Below are 20,611 nucleotides of genomic sequence, written 5' to 3'. Positions count from 1 at the left end.
GCAAGTCCAGCAGCCCTATACACACTTTATATCCCTTTAATTACCAAGCAAAAGGGTCAAATTTCAACTGTGAGAAACCACTTTGCGACTACACCATAATCTGAATGATTAGGAAGGCAACTATTTAATAAACAAATTTATCACAACCAAAATAAAACTGGGCACCATAAGTTATATGGCTTTTCAATAGTGGATCCATTACTGTAAATTCCCTTCCACTAGAAATATTCCAGATCCACTCTTAATTCTTTTAGGTGGGCCAGGAAAACACACCTCCTTTCCAAAAAGCTTTCAAAATACAGGCTGTTGGGAGTTACATGACTTTAAAGCTATTTTACAATTATTTTAGTTTTAGCTAGTTTATTGTTTCAAAAAGCTTTACAATTCAATAGGTTCAATGAAATATGGTATTTTATCATGGGTCGCTTTGGGGACATTGGCAAAAAGCAAGGTATAAATCTTTCAAAATATATAAAAATACATTGAGCATATAAGATGCTTATTTAATAGTGTAAGTAAATAAATATTTTGACCATAAAGTACAAAACTTGATGAAACTCAAGTTACAACGCAACATTTAATAGCAATATCACCTTATATAGGAAGATGCCAAAAAATGATACAGATAAAGTGTCCAAATAAAGCACTTTTGCTTTCCTTTTCTCCTTACCCGACATTTCCTTTAAAAATTAAAAAGCACTCCACTCTTGCACTCTATAAAGAAAAAAGCCTAACTGGACCACACCAATAATGCATTTTGCAGTACTGTACATTAATTACTTCTTCTGCTCATAAGCATGCATCAGCTTGAAGAAAAAGCTATGGTTACTCTCTTGCACTTGCATTACTCACCTCTTTTCGTTTGCTTGACACCAATTTCTTCTCCGATCGTTGAATGCTCCCAGTTCCAAAGAAATCAATTACAGAGGTTGGTGTTAGTTTCACTGGCGATAAGGGTTTACTTTTTATTTTCTGTTTTGTATCTGCCTTTGGTGCCGCAGTTGTTCCTAGACAAACGCTTGATGATTTCCCGTTCTCCTTAGGTTTTTGGAAAGCTTTCTTATTAACAAAGTCTTCATCTTCATCTGAGTACAAAATATAATGCAATTAAACTTTAGGAGTCAACACTGACTTGACGGCACACTACTTTACCAAGACAATGAAAAACAGGTTGCTTACCTGTAACAGATGATCTGGTAGTGGTTCCATACATGCATAACTAGTGGGTTCCGCGCCTGCGCAGATCAGCTTCAGGAAGAATTTGTTAGCTCCTTGCGACGCCAACCGCCCACTGCACGTGACTGCAGTACCCTCTAGTGGCGGTTAGGCGTCTCCATTTTCAGTTTCTTGTAGGCCGACATAGCAGGCTTAAGGACAGAGTGGTAAGTGTATAATAGTCAATAGCTTGCAACTGTCTTAGCGGGGATGGATGGGCGGGATTTATGAATGTATGGAACCACTACCAGATCATCTGTTACAGGTAAGCAACCTGTTTATCTGGTTAGTGGTTCCAACATTCATAACTAGTGGGTGAATTACAAGCTACCCAGATGGAGGCGGGTAAGCATTGCAAGTTACTGTAACACCCTCTTGAGGACCGCCCGTCCGAATTCAGCAGCCTTAGCCATGCGCAGATCTATGGCGTAGTATTTTATAAACGTCTGGTGAGACGACCAAGTAGCTGCTGTGCAGATGTCTGGGAAGCGAATGCCAGACAGATGCGCCGCAGACGTGGCGTAAGCCCTAGTGGAGTGTGCCCTAAGTGACGTTGGTGGGGCAACACCCTGTTGGTCATACGCCAATTTGATCAACTCCACCAGCCAGAAAGACAATTTCTGCCGAGTAGGTGAATGCCCTTTACACTTGCCCTGCAAGCCAACAAACAGCTGTGGAGTCTTTCAAATGTCCCTTGTGGCTCTTAAGTAGAAGAGAAGGGCTCGAGGAACATCCAATGAATGCATTGCCCGTTCAAGCGCGGACGTAGGATCTCTGAAAAAGGTAGGCAGCACAATTTCGGTATTAAGATAAAAATCTGTTACACTCTTTGGACTGAAATCGGGATCCAAGTGCATGATGACCCGCTCTGGATAAATCCTCGTATAAGGCTCATCGATGCGGAGTGCATACAGCTCACTTACTCGTCTGGCCGTGGTGATGGCCACCAAGAAAAGCGTCTTCAAGGTTAAGATTTTTAACGACGCAGATGCCAAAGGCTCAAAGGGTGGTTCCATCAGTGACGAGAGAACCAAGGAAAGACTCCACTTCTCTGCTGGCGGGCGAACCAGAGGATACAAATTATTGATGCCTCTCATGAAATCTTTACATCTTGGATGGGTGAAGACCGTCTTTCCATCCCACCCATCATGTTGCGCCGATATAGCTGCCATATGCACCTTAATCGAGACATTCGCTAGGCCGCTCTGTTTCAGAGTTGTTAGGTATAGAACAGCAGCTTTCAGGCTTGCTTCCTTGGGGTTATAGCCCCTTGAGGCAGCATGCGCCGCAAACCTGCGCCATTTTGCTCAGTAACTTCGCCTAGTTAATAGTTTACGAGTATTTAGGAGAATCCTCCTTAGTAGCCGATCCTCCACGCTGTGAGACTCAGCACGGACACATTGGGGTGCAGCACCTCTCCTTGGTCCTGAGTTATCAGATCTGCCCACTGTGGCAGCCTCCTGTACCTGCCCTGGGACAGTCTGAGTAGCTGCATGTACCATGGCTGCCTTGGCCACCGTGGGACAACAACTATCGCTTGAGACTTGTCTTGTAGGAGTCTGGTCACCACCCTGGGCAGCATCGGAGTTGGGGGATAGGCGTAAAGTAGTTGCTGGTTCCATTGATACTGAAATGCATCCCCCTTTGAATCTGGGCCAATTCCCATCCTGGAGCAATAGTGATCGCACTTGCTGTTGTCGTACGTTGCGAAGAGACCCACCTTCGGTTTGCCCCAAGACTGGAATATCTGTTCCATTATCACTGGGTTCAACTCCCACTCGTGCTGATCCAGCACGAGTTCCCGCTCAAAGAGTCCGCCAAAACGTTCATGGTGCCCTTGATGTGAATGGCAACGGGATAGATCTTGCGTGGAATGCACCAATTCCACAACTGAAGACTGAGACTGCACAATGACCTTGAAACCGTCCCGCCCTGCTTGTTGACATACGCAATGGCTGTTGTATTGTCCATCTGAAGCTGGACGGTCTGCCCCACGAGTTTCTCCTGGAAGGCAACCAAGGCCTTGTACGCAGCCAGAAGTTCTAGAAAGTTGATATGCAGAAGTCCCTCTTTCGACGTCCATCAACCCTGCCTCGTGATGCAGCAGATGCGCACCCCAGCCCTGCAACGAAGCGTCTGAGGTTACCGTGGCGGTTGGTTTCAGCGACTCAAACTGTACGCCGTTGAGCATGTTCGACTCCTTCGTCCACCACGTCAGAGAGGCAAGCACCGTGCCTGGCAGTGTCAGCCGTTTGGATTGCGGATCCAGCCTTGGCCTGTAAGCTCTCAAAAACCAAAGCTGCAACTTGCGCATGCGAAGCCTTGCATACAAAACCGTGGTTGTGCAAGACGCCATCAGACCGAGAATAACCTGTATCGTTCTCGCCTTCTGTACCGGATGACTGTGACACATGAGGATGAGTGTCTGCAGGCGTGAAAACCAATCTCTCGGCAGAAAAGCCCTCTGGGCCGTCATGTCCAACACTGCCCTGATATATTGAAGGCGTTTCGCTGGTTGTAGAAAGGATTTCTCCCAGTTGATGTTCACGTCCAGATCGCTCAACAGGGTCGTCACCATGCGTCAGAGACGTAACTAGGGAAAACGGCGCCCGGGGCAAGCACTGAAATGGCGCCCCCCCACCGCGCCCCCAACATACTACACTATACTTAGGTTTTTCCTCACAAGCGCCCGCCGCCGCCACCAAGCCAGGCCACTGACTGGCCGCCAGGTGCCAGCAAAGCAATGGGGGGGGCGCAGGGGGCGCGGAAGGGACCGCTCGTGGAGAAGGGGGCACCGACGCGCTCCCTTGACTGCTGCAGCGCTGCTGCACTGAGCAGGAAACATTTGTATTAACAAAAAATTGAAAAAAAATTTAAAAAAATTGGTCATGGCAGCGCCCCCCCACGTGACCAGAAAAGATGGCGCCCGGGGCACGTGCCCCCCCTGCCCCCCCTATAGTTACGCCTCTGCCATGCGTACATGCTCTAGCAGTTGTTCCTGCGTATTGGCTGTCAGCAGCCAGTCGTCCAAGTATGGATAAATGGACAGTCTTTTTGTTCGGAGATAGGCTATTATCACCGCGACACACTTCGTGAACATGCGCGGGGTGGTGACCAAGCCGAAAGGTAGGAGGTTGTATTGATAAACTTCGCTTACCATGGTGAAGTGGAGGAATTTGCGGTGGTTCTCCTGAATGCCTATATGAAAGTAAGCATCCTTCAAGTCGAGCGTTGCAATCCAATTCTCCCCATGAAGGAGCGGAAGGATGGCTTGCAACGTTGTCATCCTGAATTTCTTTACCTCGATGTATTGATTTAGGCCCCAGAGATCCATAATTGGTCTTATGCCCCCATCGCGTTTGGGGACTTGGAAATAACGAGAATAAAAGCCTGACTGGCTGAGAGCCCACTGAACCGGCGATATCGCCCCTTTCATCAAAAGCTTTTCCACCTCCTCCCTCAGGACAGGGGTTTCTGGAGTGTACTTCATGCCCAGAAACAGAGGGTACTCCTCGAACTCTAGCGCATAGCCCGTCATCACTATGCACAAGACCCACCAGTCTGATGTTATGTGGTGCCACGCTTGAGCATGGCTTGCCAGTTTGATGGTAACTCTGGCATAGTTCAAGGGGATGGTGTTCCTTGCTTTGATGTTGATCAGGTTGTTTTGTGGGGGCGGGTCACGTGATGGCAGTGGGCTCACCTCCAGATCAAAGCTGCTGCTTCGATTGTGGTGTTCTTTTAGTTTGGCCAGACTGACTGGTTCTATTTTGGGGATAATAAGGGCGCTTGTTACTGTTCCCAAATCGCTGGAAAGGTCATCTGAAGTCTCTTTTTTCGGACTGCCAATAACTGCCCTGGCGTCTCTGATACTGATTATACTGACCAAATGGGCGGTATCTGTTCGTATATCAAGGGTTGGTAAAAGAGCGCACGGTGTTCTGCGACTTCTTCCATTGCTCCATGTTTTCATCGGTCTTGTCTGAAAACAAGCCCGCACCATCAAATGGAAGATTCTCAATCCTATCCCTCATATCCTGCTGTAAACCTGTAGCTTGCAGTCAGGCATGCCATCTCAGAATACTGGACGAAGTCAATGTCTGGGATTCCGACTCAGCTAAGTGCTTTGCATTAGCCAGTTGCTGACGGGTAGCCACAGTAGATTTTGCAAATACAGCCTCAAATCTTTTCATAAATTCTCCAGGTTCTAGTTTTGAATGCTGATCGTACAAAGCCTCCCACAGGGAATGTGTATATCTTGCTTGGCAAGCCACATAGTTGGCAATTTTGATGGACAAACATGCCATCGAGTAAGTGCGTCTTCCCAGAACATCCAACTTGCGGCCCTCTTTGTCCACAGGTGTGGTGTGACGCTTGCCGCCCTTAGAAGTCGTTGCACAATCAACCACCAGTGAATTTGGAGCAGGGTGATGCACCAAATAAGTGTTCTCCTCCTCCTGGTCACGATAAAAAGCCTCCAAACGTTTCGAGGTTGGTGCTAACGTCTGGAGTACCTCCCAAGCCGATTTTGCTGCCCTGGTGATATGAGGCAGCATAGGTAAGTATACTGGCTTCAAACCCAAAGCCACCTTCATCTTGTTATAGACAGGGTCCTCTAAGTCACTAGTTTTCTCTTTCAGGGTCAGGCCCAAGACCTGGGCCATCTCTGCCACTTGCTGATGATAGCCCTTCATTTCTTCATTGGGCAAAACCAATGGAACAACCGCAACATTAGAATCTGGATCTGGGAGGGCAGGTGCCTCTGGATCGTCCGGATCCGGGGTTGAGTCCGAGGCGTAATCATCCTCTATATCATCGTCTTCACCATCATCAGATGAGACAGGAGAGTTCCCAACGCCAGTCGAGGTCACACGGACAGGTACATGTGTCATCTGAGTTGCTGCCTGGTGCAGGGTGGAAGTAAGAACCCGTGGTACATTAGCTTGCAGAGAAACCGAGCTTTAACACGGTAAAGGTACCGATGCTTGAACAGCCATTTCTATGCGCTGCACTGGCGTCAGAACAGCTTGCACAGCTGTCTCCTTAATAACCCTGGGGTTCTGTTCCCTTACACGCAACCACTCTCTAAATAAAGCATAGTCTGCATTAGGTATTTCCATTGTGTCACCCCAACCACCACCAATTGAGGGTCCTGCAATTGGTGTACCCTTCGTTGACAATGAAGGTGTCTTTGGAATATGTCCAGGGAGGTAGTCACCACGTGAAAGCCCGTAAAGTTGCCCGTCGAGGGTGTACTCTCCTCAGGGTTTAGCATGCGGGCTGCTCTGTTAGCTTCTCGCTCGCTTGCCCCTGGTGTGGCTGGGGATGGCCCCGGTATAACTTGAATCACCGACGTCGACTCATCCTCGATGTCAATGCGCTCAACGTCGGGGTCGACGTCGAGTTCAGTGTCCTCAATCACTGCGATTGTCGATTCCGGTGCCACGATCGACATCAACGTCGAAGGGTGGGTGACGGGTGTGATCTCATGTCGACGTCGAGTCTCTGGACTTGAAGCCTGCCTCTCAGACCCCAACTTGGGTTCATTCGATGCCAACCGCTCACGATGCCGAGTGCTTAGCGATCGATGCCCAGGAGTCAGAGGAGATTGATAGGGCGTCGCAGCCGGAGACGACACCCCTCTGCGTTGAGGAATTACATAGTCCTGTAGCCCCGAAGGCGAAGGAGTATGCTCTGAAACCTGGTCATGATGTTTATGCTTCTTTATGGGCGGCGCTGTGCCCAGAGGCGTCACTCTTGTGCTTTCTCTTCAGGCCCGCTCGATGATCTTCCGGTTGTTGAAACGTTGACGAGGATTCCGACGCCGAGACGTCCGATGCCGAGGCCCTCGATGTTGAAGCGGCCGATGTCGACGAGACCCCTTTCGACACTTTCGATCTGCCCGGGTCTTTAGACTGCGCTTTTGGCGCAGGACCCAGCGTCGCAGCCTTCTGCGCAGCCTTAGGCAACAAAGCGTCCTCCATCAAATAAACCTTGAGGCGCGCTGCTCGATTCTTAAGAGTCTACTTGTTAAATGAGACGCATACCGAGCAAGAAGCCGCATCATGCGCCTCCCCAAGGCAAAACAAACAGAGGGTATGGCCGTCTGTTGAGGGGATCTTCCCCCGGCAATTAGTGCAACGTTTAAAGGTTGTCTTGCTGGGATTACTCGTCTTACTCACGCCGCTCATCCTGCTCAGTAGCCGTTACGTGGTCATAGGCGGAGGTCCGAGATCGAGTCCGAGTCAAAGGTGTTAAGAAGAAACGTCGTCAGGCCCGTTCCAAAAGGTCAAAACTGTAATGAGTTAAACCAAGCCAAAGTGCAAATCCATAAAAATAGTCCTAGTCCATTCTCCAAAGTCCAAAAAGCCGAAAAAACCAATAACAAACTTCACAAGGAGTAACAGTCTCCGAGTACTGATTGCTATGGCGGTCAGAAAGAAACTGAAAATGGAGACGCCTAACCGCCACTAGAGGGTACTGCAGTCACGTGCAGTGGGCGGTTGGCATCGCGAGGAGCTAATGAATTCTTCCTGAAGCTGATCTGCGCAGGACCGGGGAGACCCGAGTTCAAATCCCCATTCAGCCATAAAACTAGCTGGGTGACTCTGGACCAGTCACTTCTCTCTCAGCCTAACCTACTTCACGGGGTTGTTGTGAAAGAGAAACTCAAGTATGTAGTACACTGCTCTGGGCTCCTTGGAGGAAGAGCGGGATATAAATGTGAAAATACATACATACTATTCAAAGTCTTGCAATAGTTTGCAGTGTTTGTTTGTGTGTAATCTAAAGAGAGAAAAGGCTTGATTAGGTGCTACATTCCAAGGCAAACGCTCAAAGGTATAACTTTTGATCTCTCTTACACCATTCCCCGTAACTGTAAAGGGGAAAAAAAGACAAATTTAAATTTAGCTGCACTGCATTTGAGTGCTCCCTCCCCTGACCACCCATTCTCCCCCAATTCTTTCAAGGGTGTCAAGTATCCCACAAAGTGAGGATGCAGGGCAGGGCTGACTGACTCCCAAGGGGTGGGGGGGGGGACTTGGGCATTTCCCCAAGGCAGAAGGCCCTCTAATGCAGAGGAAGAGAGCTGATCTTGTGGTAGAGAGCATGACTTGTCCCTTTAGCTAAGCAGGGTCTGCCCTGGTTGCATATGAAATGGAGACTAGAAGTGTAAGCACTGTAAGATATTCCCCTTAAGAGGGATGGAGCCGCTCTAGCAAGAGCATCTAGGTTCCAAGTTCCTTCCCTGGCCTCTCCAAAACAGGGCTGAGAGAGATTCCTGCCTGCAACCTTGGCGAAGCCGCTGCCAGTCTGTGTAGACAATGCTGAGCTAGATGGACCTATGGTCTGACTATATGGCAGCTTCCTATGTTCCTACCTCAAAGATCAGTTTGAGATCAGAGCGCCACCATTCTCTCAGTTTCCACAGAACACCCAAACGGCATGAGAAAAATACTGGTGTCTGTGACCTTCTCCAGATTACAAGAGTCCACTAAGAGCACCTTGCCAGGCATCCTGGAGCTTACACTGATGAGGGGCATAGGCACACTAAAGGGTCATACCAGATAGAGTGTTCTTCCTAAAAATGTAGCACTTGAACAAGTCCAAGATTCAAGGCCAAATCAAACTTTGAAGCAAGAGTGCATTTTAGTGTCAACATGAGTCTATTCACCAATATCCTACTTGAACTGTAGTACCCAAAACTGCATCCAGGACTCCAGATAAGGTCTTTGAACTGCTGCTTAAGAGAGCAATGCTATTTCCCCTATTGCCACTATTATGCTTCCATTAATACACAAACCAAAAAGATACTCTTTTTATTATAAATAGAATTTAACACATTAACAAATGTGGTAAAATATTTTATAACACCTAGAACATGGTCTACCAGCACTGTTTAGAAACATGGGTGGAGCTACAGGCACAGCTGGAATTCTCTCTCACATGTCCACTGCAGCTTCCATCCCTAAAAAGCAAGTCACTTTTAACACTAAACAGCAGTCCATTTCTTTGGCAGCAATAATTTCTGTGCTGAAATGGAGGAAGGTGCTGCTCGCCTGCCTGCTCCACTCATGTGCCTAAATACCTTCTTTCAGTCATTGCCTTATTCTCAACAGTACACAAGCAGGCCTTCACACTTACCTATGTAAATCTTAATATTGCAATTTAATACCAGATGCATCACTAACATGCACTTTAAACTAATACAGTTATAGCCCTCCTATCTGAAGCGAAATGTCAAAATGTTGAACTATGACGAACACATAAAATTGATCCACTCAATTTATTCAGATATTAATCCCATTTTATTGCTTTACTGGAAAAACTAGACAGGTATGAAGGCATCTTCAAATCACAGCAAGTGTCATTTTAGTTACTGCATCCTGCTATCTTTACACTGTGGTCCTAAAAATAACATGTGCAAATTCCAAAGGGATGTATTCCTAGTAATTGTACCAAGATCAAACCTACCCTCTTCCAGGAGGGAAGAGCCAGTGAACCTTAAAGTTCTTGTGTTTTGTTTTTACAATCACATCTTGAGCTTTCAAAACACACAGAGAGAGAGAGACACTTTGCTGAAGTCTTCAGAACTAGGATTGAAAGGGAACGGAGTCAGCAATACCGCCTGGTACCAGCTGAAATGTTTCCTCTATTCTTCACAGATCTGTTCTTCCCCACTTGGAATCAACTTCCCAAATTTTTGCCTACCACCTGTCAATATATTATGTGGGGAAACCTTCCTCCTGCTTCTCTATCAACCTATTCTGCATTTAAAACAGAATACCATAAACCTAGCAAGCATGACAGTCTCAACGTTCTGCTAATGCTAATGCTAAATAGAGTTTATGTACAACAAGCTGGACTGATCTATCATCTATGAACATAGCTTATTCTGCTCACAGTAAACTTGGTTTTCAGAGTTCCAAAATGGCTGAGTCACAAAACCAAGGTCCTAGCTTTGAAGTCTTCCATGATCATTTTGCAAGCCTGGTCGGGCAACCTGCAATCAAACTCTGCCAGAACTTTATCATCATCACTGTTTGTGCACTATTGTATAAACACATTACAGCCAAAAACAACACTAACAAAAACTCATTTCCCTCGATTGTGCACTAACTAGATTTGTGTCTGTCAAGGGCCAGAGGCAAAATTTGTTCTGTTGTCCATGTTTTTGCGATTCAGAATCTTGCAATTATCAAGAGAAATGCCAAGATAACTTGACATCCACAGAGTAGTAGATACCCAACCCCCAAGTCCTTGATTCTAGGAGCTTTAAGACTGATCTAAACAGATGGAGAGAATCACACTGAACTGCCTTGCTGAAACTGAAACAGCACATTCAGGACTGAACTATTTGAGGGCAGAGGGGGGCAGGTTATAACATGATGGCCTGCTTTCTCATTTCAGAAATGGCCACCAAAAGTACCTCCGCCTGGAAATGTGAATGGTAGGGAACACATTTTCTAATTAATAAAAGCTACCTACCTTTGAAAAGCTAGTTTGTTAAGGAGACGGCTCCTGCCTAGCCATCTCTGTAACATGCAACTTTCCCATATGTAATGAAGTACTGGATCATGCTATTCCCTGCAATTTTCATTCTATGGTTAAAAACAAAAAACAAACCAGTGTAGGTTGGCTCTGAAGAGATCCATATCAATGACTTCATGAAGAAAAGGGTTACTACAAAAAGCCTCCTCCAGTTTTCCAGGCCCACCTCTCACTTTGTCCTCCAACCAGTTATTCCTGCCCTCCCACTCCTAATCTGGCCTACAAACCCTACGGATTATGCTGTTCCCTTCTGAACCCTTAGTGAAGATTTCTGAAGAAGCATTTTTGAAGAAACATTTTTAAAGCTCCTATTGTTTCCACTTATGCTTTCCCACTAAGCTACATTCAGAAAGTTATTGAATTAGAAAATGTTCCCATCCAAATCTCCTCCTCATTTGCATAAAGTGATATCCAGTTAATTGTACATTCATGCTTGAGCAAATTCATTAACTGGTGTGGAACAGAGCAGCAGCAAGATGGCTGCTACTGTGAAGCTACCTACACATAAGGTTATGTCATTCATTCAATTTCTATACCGCCCTTCCAAAAATGGCTCAGGATGGTTTACAGAGAGAATGAATGAATGAATTAATTAATTAGATGGATCCCTGTCCCCAAAGGGCTCACAAACTAAAAAGAAACATCAGATAGACACCAGCAACAGTCACTGGAGGTACTGTGCTGGGGGTGGATAGGGCCAGTTACTCTCCCCCTGCTAAGTAAAAGAGAATCACCGCATTAAAAGGTGCCTCTTTGCCAAGTTAGCAGAGGTTGCAGCAAGTAATCAGCTCTGTAACCCTGCGTTGCCATTGTTTGCCATCATTTATCACTAATTTGCTCAATGTTTTAATTAGAAATTGGTAAGTATTTTTATTTGGATCCTCATGATGGAACAAGTGTTTAAAACAATTTCAACTAATACACTGTGGAAAAGTGATTAATAAGCATTAGAAAAACTTGGATATGGGTGCACTTTATCAAACAAATGTAGTCAAAACACATACATACTAATCAACAGCCAGAAAAGCACGAAGTTCTGCTAGATAGAACAAAAGTTACAGCTCTTGCAGACTTAAAGTCTTTACAAAACTGGGCAAGGTTCAATGCAACTTTAAAGGTCATCCTCTCCAAATAATGCTCGAAGTCCTGTACTAACAGGTATACAGCTGAAAGTAGGGCTAACTGGCTGCCAAACACTGTTCACAGCCTTTGGACATGCATCATACACAGGTGATCAGCATGCACAGCAAACAAAGTTCTTAACCCTTGCATTCTGATGTTGCTTTAATTATCACTTATGTTAACCTTGCCCCGTTGTGCACCTACAAGATAAGAATAGCCTTGATCTACAATCACAGTACTTCACATTAGCCTTGGCAGCGTTCTGGCATGTCACATGCGGAAAATTTCAACGGCACTACTTAAAGTTACATAGAGCAGGGGTAGGCAACCTTCGGCTTACCAGATATTGCTAAACTGAAACTCCCATCACCAGCAGCCACAATTCATTATGGCGGGAGTGCTGAAGTTTGCCTACCGCTGCAGTAGAGTGTAAGAGCCGCTGAATAGATGCAAACATCTGGATGTCTCCCAACCTACTGGGCTAATTTACCAAAGACTGATTAGCAACGGAAATATTTATAAAACTGCTCTTTCTTTTCCCATTACTTGCAAACAACATTGTGTTCTTTCTCTGACAATCAATAATCTAAAAAGGAAAGGAGGTAAGTCTAACCAAACATGGTAATGAAAAGTGTCTGATGGGGATTAAAATGATAAACCTAATGACCCGTAAAGCACTTCCTGTGCTCGGATCACTTTAGAATTTGATGCCTTGGAAGCCAATGAATTGGGGGGGTGGGGTAGGGGTCTGATCTAAGAGGGAAAGGCAAAAAAGAAAGGAGAAGGCTAAAGTATTAGAATTGTGCCTTAGCCTCAAGGTTGAAAAGGCACAAATGATTCAACAACATCATCATTTAATACAACTAACTTTTCCAGAAACAAATGACTTGAGGATCCCAGTGTGATTTTCTTTAGGATTGTGTCCAGACATTCAAACCAGGGCAATTTTGAAAGCACTGATAAACTATTCAGTTCTGGCTTATCAGTGCTTTCAAATGCCTGATTTAGTGATAAAAGCAGAAAATGAAGTCTTCGCGGTATATAAATCCAGTGCATCCACAGAAAAGGAACCAAAACAGCCTAAGAGAGACCCACCCCATCTCAAAGAAAATACAATTTTTTCCTGCAAGGTTAGTGACAAGGTTATCACACAGCAGGCAAAAGATGGTCACCCTCTGGATAAAGATAGCCCTCTTTTCCCAGGCTGCTCACCACCGGGGAAAGAATTTTGCAGGTGCAATGGTAGCAGAAAAGACAAGAAATTGACATCCAGACGACTGAAGTAGACACAGAACTTCCTGGAGGCAGTGCCCAGTACAGTATGGGGAAGGCAAATTTGGGGGACTCTATTTTCCCTTAAACATACATTGTGACTGGTACAAATACATCCCTGAAAGTCATGCAGCCCTCAGGAACATACTTGTGTGCCACAGAGTGCTTCCAGGGGGCAAGAGCAATAGACCACATCACTCCTTCCCCCAGAAGTGCTTTGCGCCACACCAAAGTATGTGATATAGTAAGTCTACCAGTATGTCTGTGCTTTGAAGCAAATGTATGAAATCCAATACTCATCATTCCCACTGTCATTGACCAGACCATCATTGACCAGTCTGCAGTTCAACAAAACCGGACCGGTGGATCACAAACTGGTCCGAATTCAGACTGCGGCCCAAAACATGGCCCATGCACACCCCTACCCTAAATGACCGGCTGTTCTGTTGGACACTATAGCCCTGATCAGAACAGCTGTCAAAAGGAAAATCTCCCAGAAACTTTTGCAACCATCCAGCTGGCTCTTCTGATAAGCCAATTTGGCCACACACCACCAGGATACTGAAAGGATGTAAACGGTGTTCTGAGGGGACAATCATGGGGAGACCAACTATGGTGCAATTTACCATACCCAATACCATAATGACCCTATTCCAGGTCAGTGCAAAACATTAAGTCCAAAACAGAATCCAGTTATTTGGAAGACACCAATAGCTGGCCCCCGAGCTATGAGGTTCCGAGCTGGCTCTGCCTTAGCATGCATGCTCAAAGCTCAGAATCACAGGTATCAAAGATCTAAACATTGCTTCTGTGATTTGCTGTTTAGTGGGATGGCTGCTACAGGAACAACAAGTATGACCTCGTGTATTTCTAGGCTGAGACATAGCTACTGATTTTTTTAATAGGTACACAGCAGAAAGTAGGGTTAACTGGCTGCCAAACACTGTTCACAGCCTTTGGACATGCATCATACACAGGTGATCAGCATGCACAGCAAACAAAGTTCTTAACCCTTGCATTCTGATGTTGCTTTAATTATCACTCATGTTAACCTTGCCCCGCTGTACACCTGCAAGATAAGAACAACCTTGATCTACAATCATGGTACTTCACATTAACCTTGGCAGTGTTCTGGCATGTCACGTGCAGAAAACTTCAACTGCACCACCTAAGGTTACATAACACAGAACACCTCAGGTTGCCTTACCTCTGGACACACACCCCATGGGCATTTGCTTACATAAGAATAATCAGAGAGTGTATATTATGAATGCTGGAACACCAGAAGTGGCTTGGCTCTCAAGCCAGGTTCAGACTACAGACAGGTCAAAGATCCACTTCTGTATTCCAGGACCAGGATGTACTTTTTTTTCCCCTTCCCCCCGCCCCAAACTCCCTTAAATGTAGCCAAGCACCAAGAGCATTTCTCTCACACACATCCATACACTAGCAGTTTTTATGGTGAACCCATTACCTGTCTCTGAAACATAAACAACAGGTTCCTTCTTTAGAATCTTATCAGGTTTTGAAGATTGTTTTCTATCTGGTGGCTGTTTAGATTTCTTCACCAACTGCACCTCCTCTTCAGAATCTGCATTTAAATACAGGTTAAACACTTTTATTTAGGTGTCACTTCACATGTTATGCCTTTTTATTTGATGTTTTAATGCTGTGTTGTGAGCTGCCCAAAAAACAATTTGTTATGGCGTAGCAAACAAAGTTTATTATTAATAACATTACTATTCCACATACATACCCATAGAAGAAGAAAAAGGCTTCTACACTCTCTTCTGAGATTAAGAATAGAATTCTTCTAATCTAGTCTAAGAGCCCAAATGAGACACATCGTGGTAATGGTTACCATTCCAGAAGAGTAAAACAAAATTTCTGCCAAAACCAAACCCATCATTCTCAATCAACTAAAATGTTCTGGAGTTAAATGTATTGCTCCACCCTAGATAACAAAGCAAGTTTCTCTATAAAATAAACATGCCTCTGGGGAGCCTTACAAATATTGGTTTCCCATAGGCCAATGACAAACAAGCAGCAAAATGCTAAGCGCCAAAATGTTTGCTGCCTGCATTAGACAAAACCAACACGTTTAGCCCCAAACCAGGGGAGACTGAAGTATTTCCTCAGCTTCTAAAACACAGAAGTCCACATAACTAAGCAACATACCTTGTCAGACAAAAAAGCACAAAGCATTTACTGAAAGGAGATCCTAAACACACCAACTCCCAAAGCGAAAACAAATGGGTAAAAGTTTACTGGGTAAGAGCAAACCAGGTAGCATGTATACTTGTCGGCTACTGCATGTATGGACATGGTCTGTGACTAAACACATAAGAGCAGACATCAAGACTCTAAACTGATAAGCATTATAACTACCCATTACAGCAGGAGTAGGCAAACAATGGCACTCTTGCTGATGTTCAGCTACAATCCTATCATATCCAGCCACAATTTGCCAAAGGTTGCCTACCCCTGTGTTACAGGAAACACAGTCTTGGCATGCTTGGAGGTTTTGTTTGACAGAGGGCCACAAAAGGAGGGGAGAGCTTGAACCTCCCTCGGTCAGAAGAAAAACCAATCAGGATAGGGCGATTCAACCAGCTCTGCATGGGGTTGTGCTCCATTTGAAAAAGCAAGTGCGCAGCTTGTGGGTGCTGCTGGACCCAACTCTCCTTTTGGATGCTCGGGTGCAGGCAGTGGCCAGGGGTGCCTTTGCACAGCTTCGGCTGGTACACCAGCTGCATCCCTTTCTCGAGAAGGTAGATCTGGCAACAGTTACCCATGCCTTAGTCACATCACGGCTTGATTACTGCAATGCACTTTACATGGGGCTGCCCTTGAAGAATATTCAGAAACTTCAGTTGGTGCAGAATGCAGTTACCAGGGTTCTCTCTGGAACTGCTCATAATACACTTATTTTGAAAGAGCTGCACTGGCTGCCAATTTGTTTCCGGCTCCAATACAAGGTGCTGGTTATTACCTTTAAAGCCCTTAACAGTTTGGACCCTGGATAACTGAAGGACCACCTGCTCCCAAGGGTTTCCCTCTACCCAACAAGGTTGTCGGGGGAGGGGGGCCTTTGCTCCGTGTGCCAACATTGAGAGAGGCTAAATTGTCGTGCAAACCGGACAAGGCCTTCTCTGCTGTTGCCCCCAGGTTCTGGATTACTCTGCCAGTGAATGTCTGCTCTTTGACATCTGTGGCTGCTTTTTACAAACTAAAGAGCTTTTTATTTGTTCAGGCTTTTACCCCTTGGGGTTGCTGGGCCTCTCAGCAATCCTGCCTCTGTTGTCTTTTTTTAGGGTTGTTGTTTTTTGGTGTTTTATGGTTTTTACTATTTAACTGATTCTAAGGTTTTACATTTTCAAAAAGGAGTTTTATTGTATTTTAACTTTTGCAAACTGCCTTGGGATGCTTTATGAAAGGCAGTACAAAAACTGAATTAAAAAACCAACTAACCAACCAACCCTCTCTACACAGTCCTGATCTAGATTCCTTCAGTTGCTATTTGTGAAGGGAAAGAAGCTCCTATTGCTGCCAATGAGAGCCTATTTTTCTCCTTGATAAAAGGGAACCAGCTGCTATTTACTGTAAACACACATACATGCATGCACATATATACACGAAGTATTAAGCACACCTTTCCTGTAACTCCGGAAGTGAGAGCCAGAAAATCCAATCAAATTAGATCTAACAGAATTCCCAGTTTTCAATACTAGTGGCTTTGTGACAGAAATGATGACATAAGCAACAACTGTGGGGGAAGGAGCAACAGCTCTGCAGTACACAATACACTTTGTACATGGATGTTTAAAGAAAGATGTAAAATGTCATAGAAAAAGCTGTCAAACATTACCTGAATCATAGATTATCCTTTTCTTCTTGATCACCTGCTTTTGTTTGACTTCTTCCTGAGATGAATTCTTCACCTGGTTGCAACAGTTTATCAGTTACTCATCAAAATAATTCTTCAGATATTAACTCTGGCTTATCTCCTACTCATTCAAGAAATAAAAGCCAAATAAAATTCTCTCTTAACAGATCAACTTTCACCGCATACCAGAATGCCAAAACACAAATTTATATAATATAATAATAATTGAATGACAAATTCAAAACACATGGACACATGAGATATACATCAATATCTCAATGCATCAAACTATCTCAGTGGCTGGCAGCCAGACTAATGTTTGCAGGATGAAAAGCATTCCCCATGTGCAATGGGGGAAGAGGCAATTTTTGCAGATCTCCCCTCCCCAACCACCTGTGTCTCCCAAAAGTACATCCCTGAGGATTGTCGGATCCTCAGGGACATATTTGTGCAAGGCCCAGGTGGTTGTGGAGCAAAGAAGATAAGCAAAAATCACCCCTTCCCAGCACTATTCCCTCTAAGGCATGCGCGCACTCACATTTTTTTATTATGCTGACTTAATTTTATATCTTACTCAGGTTTAATCAGGAAGGTCCTACTATGAATGCATGGGCGCACATGCTGCCTTAATACTGCCGCTCAGAACAAAACTCATTCCACACACAGATGAAAAAGATTAGACTGCTCCCCAGTTGCGCACAGCAAACATTTCCAGTCCATGCAACGTTAGTCTGGATTTTAGCCAACAAGTACTGAAAATAAAGCTTTCCACATGTGGATAAACATTCTCTCCTTTGATTATCAGTTCATCTCTGGTATCTTTAGCCTTATTTCCAACATGAATTTATCTGAAATTTAAACTTTACCCAAAGCATAAATGATCAAATAAAATGATGAGACCAAAAGCATAAAACGATGTTAATGTGGCCTGTAATCCCTACAGACTAAAACACTGCATACAAAGGAGCCTGAGCTGCCTTTTATTCTATTTTTTAACTGACCCACTAGCTACTAAATTTGTCTGCATCAGAGGCAACCAAGTTCAGTATACAGCTTGGCTATTCTTCCATTTTATTAACCCAAAATGCACTTACTGGAATCAAGTTAGTAACTTGCTGTAGAATTAGGCCTACTTTCTCTACCAAGTCAAAGGATGCTTGCTTTTTACAAGTCTTCTGATAGTCTAAGGAGCTGATGGTGGGCAGTCAAATAAAACCCAGGAGCCCTAGTGCACAAAGCAAGTTGTAGTGAGCTGGCAAGTCTAGCTCAGTGGTGGAGCACATGTTTTGTGTACAGAAGACACTCGGTTTAATCCCCGGCATCTCCCAGGTAACTTGGGGCTGGGGAAACTACCTCAGGAAAGCTTGGAGAATCAGTGCCATTCAGAGTAGACAGTACTGGCCTGGGATAAATTAAAAATACCACCACAAGCAAAGGGGGAAAGCCTCAATCACCCTCTTGAAGGCATGTATGTAAAACTCATAAACCTACTTTGATTTCCTTTGATTTCAACTTTTCTCTCAAGGTCACCTCTTCATTTTTCGGTTTCTCGTTCTTTTTGACATCATTGCATTCATGTTTCTTTCCAGCATTTACAACCCCAAAGAATTTCCGGATATCCTGATGGAAGCAAAGAAGTTAAAAAGATATTCTGTAGGCTTCAGTACACAAGTTTAGGCTTCCATCCATGATTTCAAAAGTAAAAGGTAAATATTTTAACACTATATTACACCTTTTTTACTATTTCAAGAGAAACAACAAGTCTATACTGGGAAGACTGCATAGCCAGAATAGCGTAGTGGTTAGAATGTTGGACTAGGACCGGGAAGATCCGAGTTCAAATCCCCATTCAACCATGAAACTCACTGGGTGACTCTGGGCCAGTCACATATCTCTCTGCCTAACCTACGTCACAGAGTTGTTGTGAGGATAAAAATAACCATGTACTGAGCTCCTCGGAGGTAGAGCAAAATGTAAATGTAATAAATAAATAAATATTTTAAATATAAAAGGTTCAGCAATGGTATTTTAAAAGCTGTTTTCCTGAATTAAATGGAGGGGGGACTAGAAGGCAACTCAAACATTTTATCTCACACTGCCATGATGTTTATGTTGTAAGCATATATCCTGAATGTATCTATTGCAGTCCCAAATAAATCCATGGCATCTATTAATAAGCAAAAAATTCATTACATTCTCCCCAACTCCAGAAGTAAACACAACTTAAATGAATGAGATTTCCAAGTAATGTGTTTGGAATTTGCGTGAAGCAATTCCATAGAACACAGCAGAATTAGGCCTCATCTATACAAGCAGCAGAATAGTGATAAAACTATGCCTAGACTGTACCACTTCAGATACAAATGTTGATTGCATGCTTGTACATTACCTCATTTAAAAAATTATAGCAAGGAAAAGTGATAAACTGCAACCATTCTCCCCACCATCCAGTTTTGTATATACCAGGACCTTTTTATATGACAGAGCATTCAGTAGTGTGATCTACAATCAGTAGTACAATAGTTTTACCACCTCAGTTCCCATTTATGTAGGCCAGACTTCAGTTAAAGCCCTTAAGGCCAGCACCTCCTAAGGGCTAAATCCTACAAAGGTATATGCTTCTTCAGCGCTTTATACATTGTTCAGTCAAAAGTCACTACAAATTACAACTCCTGTGTTAAATAAATACTAGCCAACCCCGCACAAGGCATCTGTGCAGCCCTTTGGGGCCAGCTGTTTCCTCCTCCCTCTTCCTCCTGCCCCGGTCTCTCCTCTCCACAAAGCCACAGCAGGCAGCCAAGAAGGGCCCCGCCGCCGCCTTTCTCTCCCCCCCGCCCGCCGCCACCTTTCTCTCCCCCCCGCCCGCCGCCACCTCTCTTTCCCCCCCGCCCGCCGCCTTTCTCTCCCCCCGCCCGCCCGCCGCCTTTCTCTCCCCCCGCCCGCCCACCCGCCGCCTCTCTCCCCCCGCCGCCTTTCTCTCCCCCGCCCGCCCGCTGCCTTTCTCTCGCCCGCCCGCCCGCCGCCTTTCTCTCCCCCTGCCCGCCTGCAGCCTCTCTCCCCCCGCCCGCCCGCCCACCTGCCGCCTTTCTCTCCCTCCACCCCCTGCCCGCCGCCACCTTTCTCTCCCCCCACCCGCCCCCCACCCACCGCCTTTCTCTACAACTTCTGTATAACATAGGCCGCAACAAGACACCTCTGGTTCTACTTATTTATTTAACATATTTTTATACCACCCAAAACTTACGTCTCTTAAACTTAAATGCTCAAGTCACATGCACATTTCAAAATGCTTTAAACTGTCACTCAATAATCAGTTAATCAGTTAACAAACATTACTAATCAGTTAACAAACATTACTATTGTTCCTACTTTAAAGGCCGCCACACTCCTTCCAGCTAATACAAGAGAATTCACTATCATACCTACTTATACTAGATGCTAGTGTAATGTCCCCACCACCACTGCATGAAACTATACTAATAGTATCATAATGCAACCGGACACCAATGCAGTACCGCAGGTATCCTCCTGGCCTGCCCTACCATTTCCTTCAGCATCTAACTC

General features: G+C 44.9%; 1 protein-coding gene across 5 annotated transcripts in view; it reads right to left on the bottom strand.

Moving 5' to 3' along the window:
- Positions 1-20,611, bottom strand: part of RFC1 (replication factor C subunit 1) — a 90,946-nt gene that overhangs the window by 59,317 nt on the left and 11,018 nt on the right. For all 5 annotated transcript variants that reach the window (XM_053254057.1, XM_053254056.1, XM_053254059.1 and 2 more), the window contains exons 2-5: positions 18,539-18,667; positions 17,030-17,102; positions 14,636-14,752; positions 853-1,085 (exon numbers count right to left, since the gene is read on the bottom strand). In XM_053254057.1, the coding sequence (XP_053110032.1) occupies positions 853-1,085; positions 14,636-14,752; positions 17,030-17,102; positions 18,539-18,667 (552 nt within the window). The remainder of the gene's footprint in view (positions 1-852; positions 1,086-14,635; positions 14,753-17,029; positions 17,103-18,538; positions 18,668-20,611) is intronic.

Source organism: Hemicordylus capensis, chromosome 5, assembly GCF_027244095.1.
Source record: "Hemicordylus capensis ecotype Gifberg chromosome 5, rHemCap1.1.pri, whole genome shotgun sequence".
Classification (NCBI taxonomy): domain Eukaryota; kingdom Metazoa; phylum Chordata; class Lepidosauria; order Squamata; family Cordylidae; genus Hemicordylus; species Hemicordylus capensis.
The sequence above is the reverse complement of the archived record's forward strand: the minus strand, read 5'-3'. Positions and strand labels throughout refer to the sequence as shown.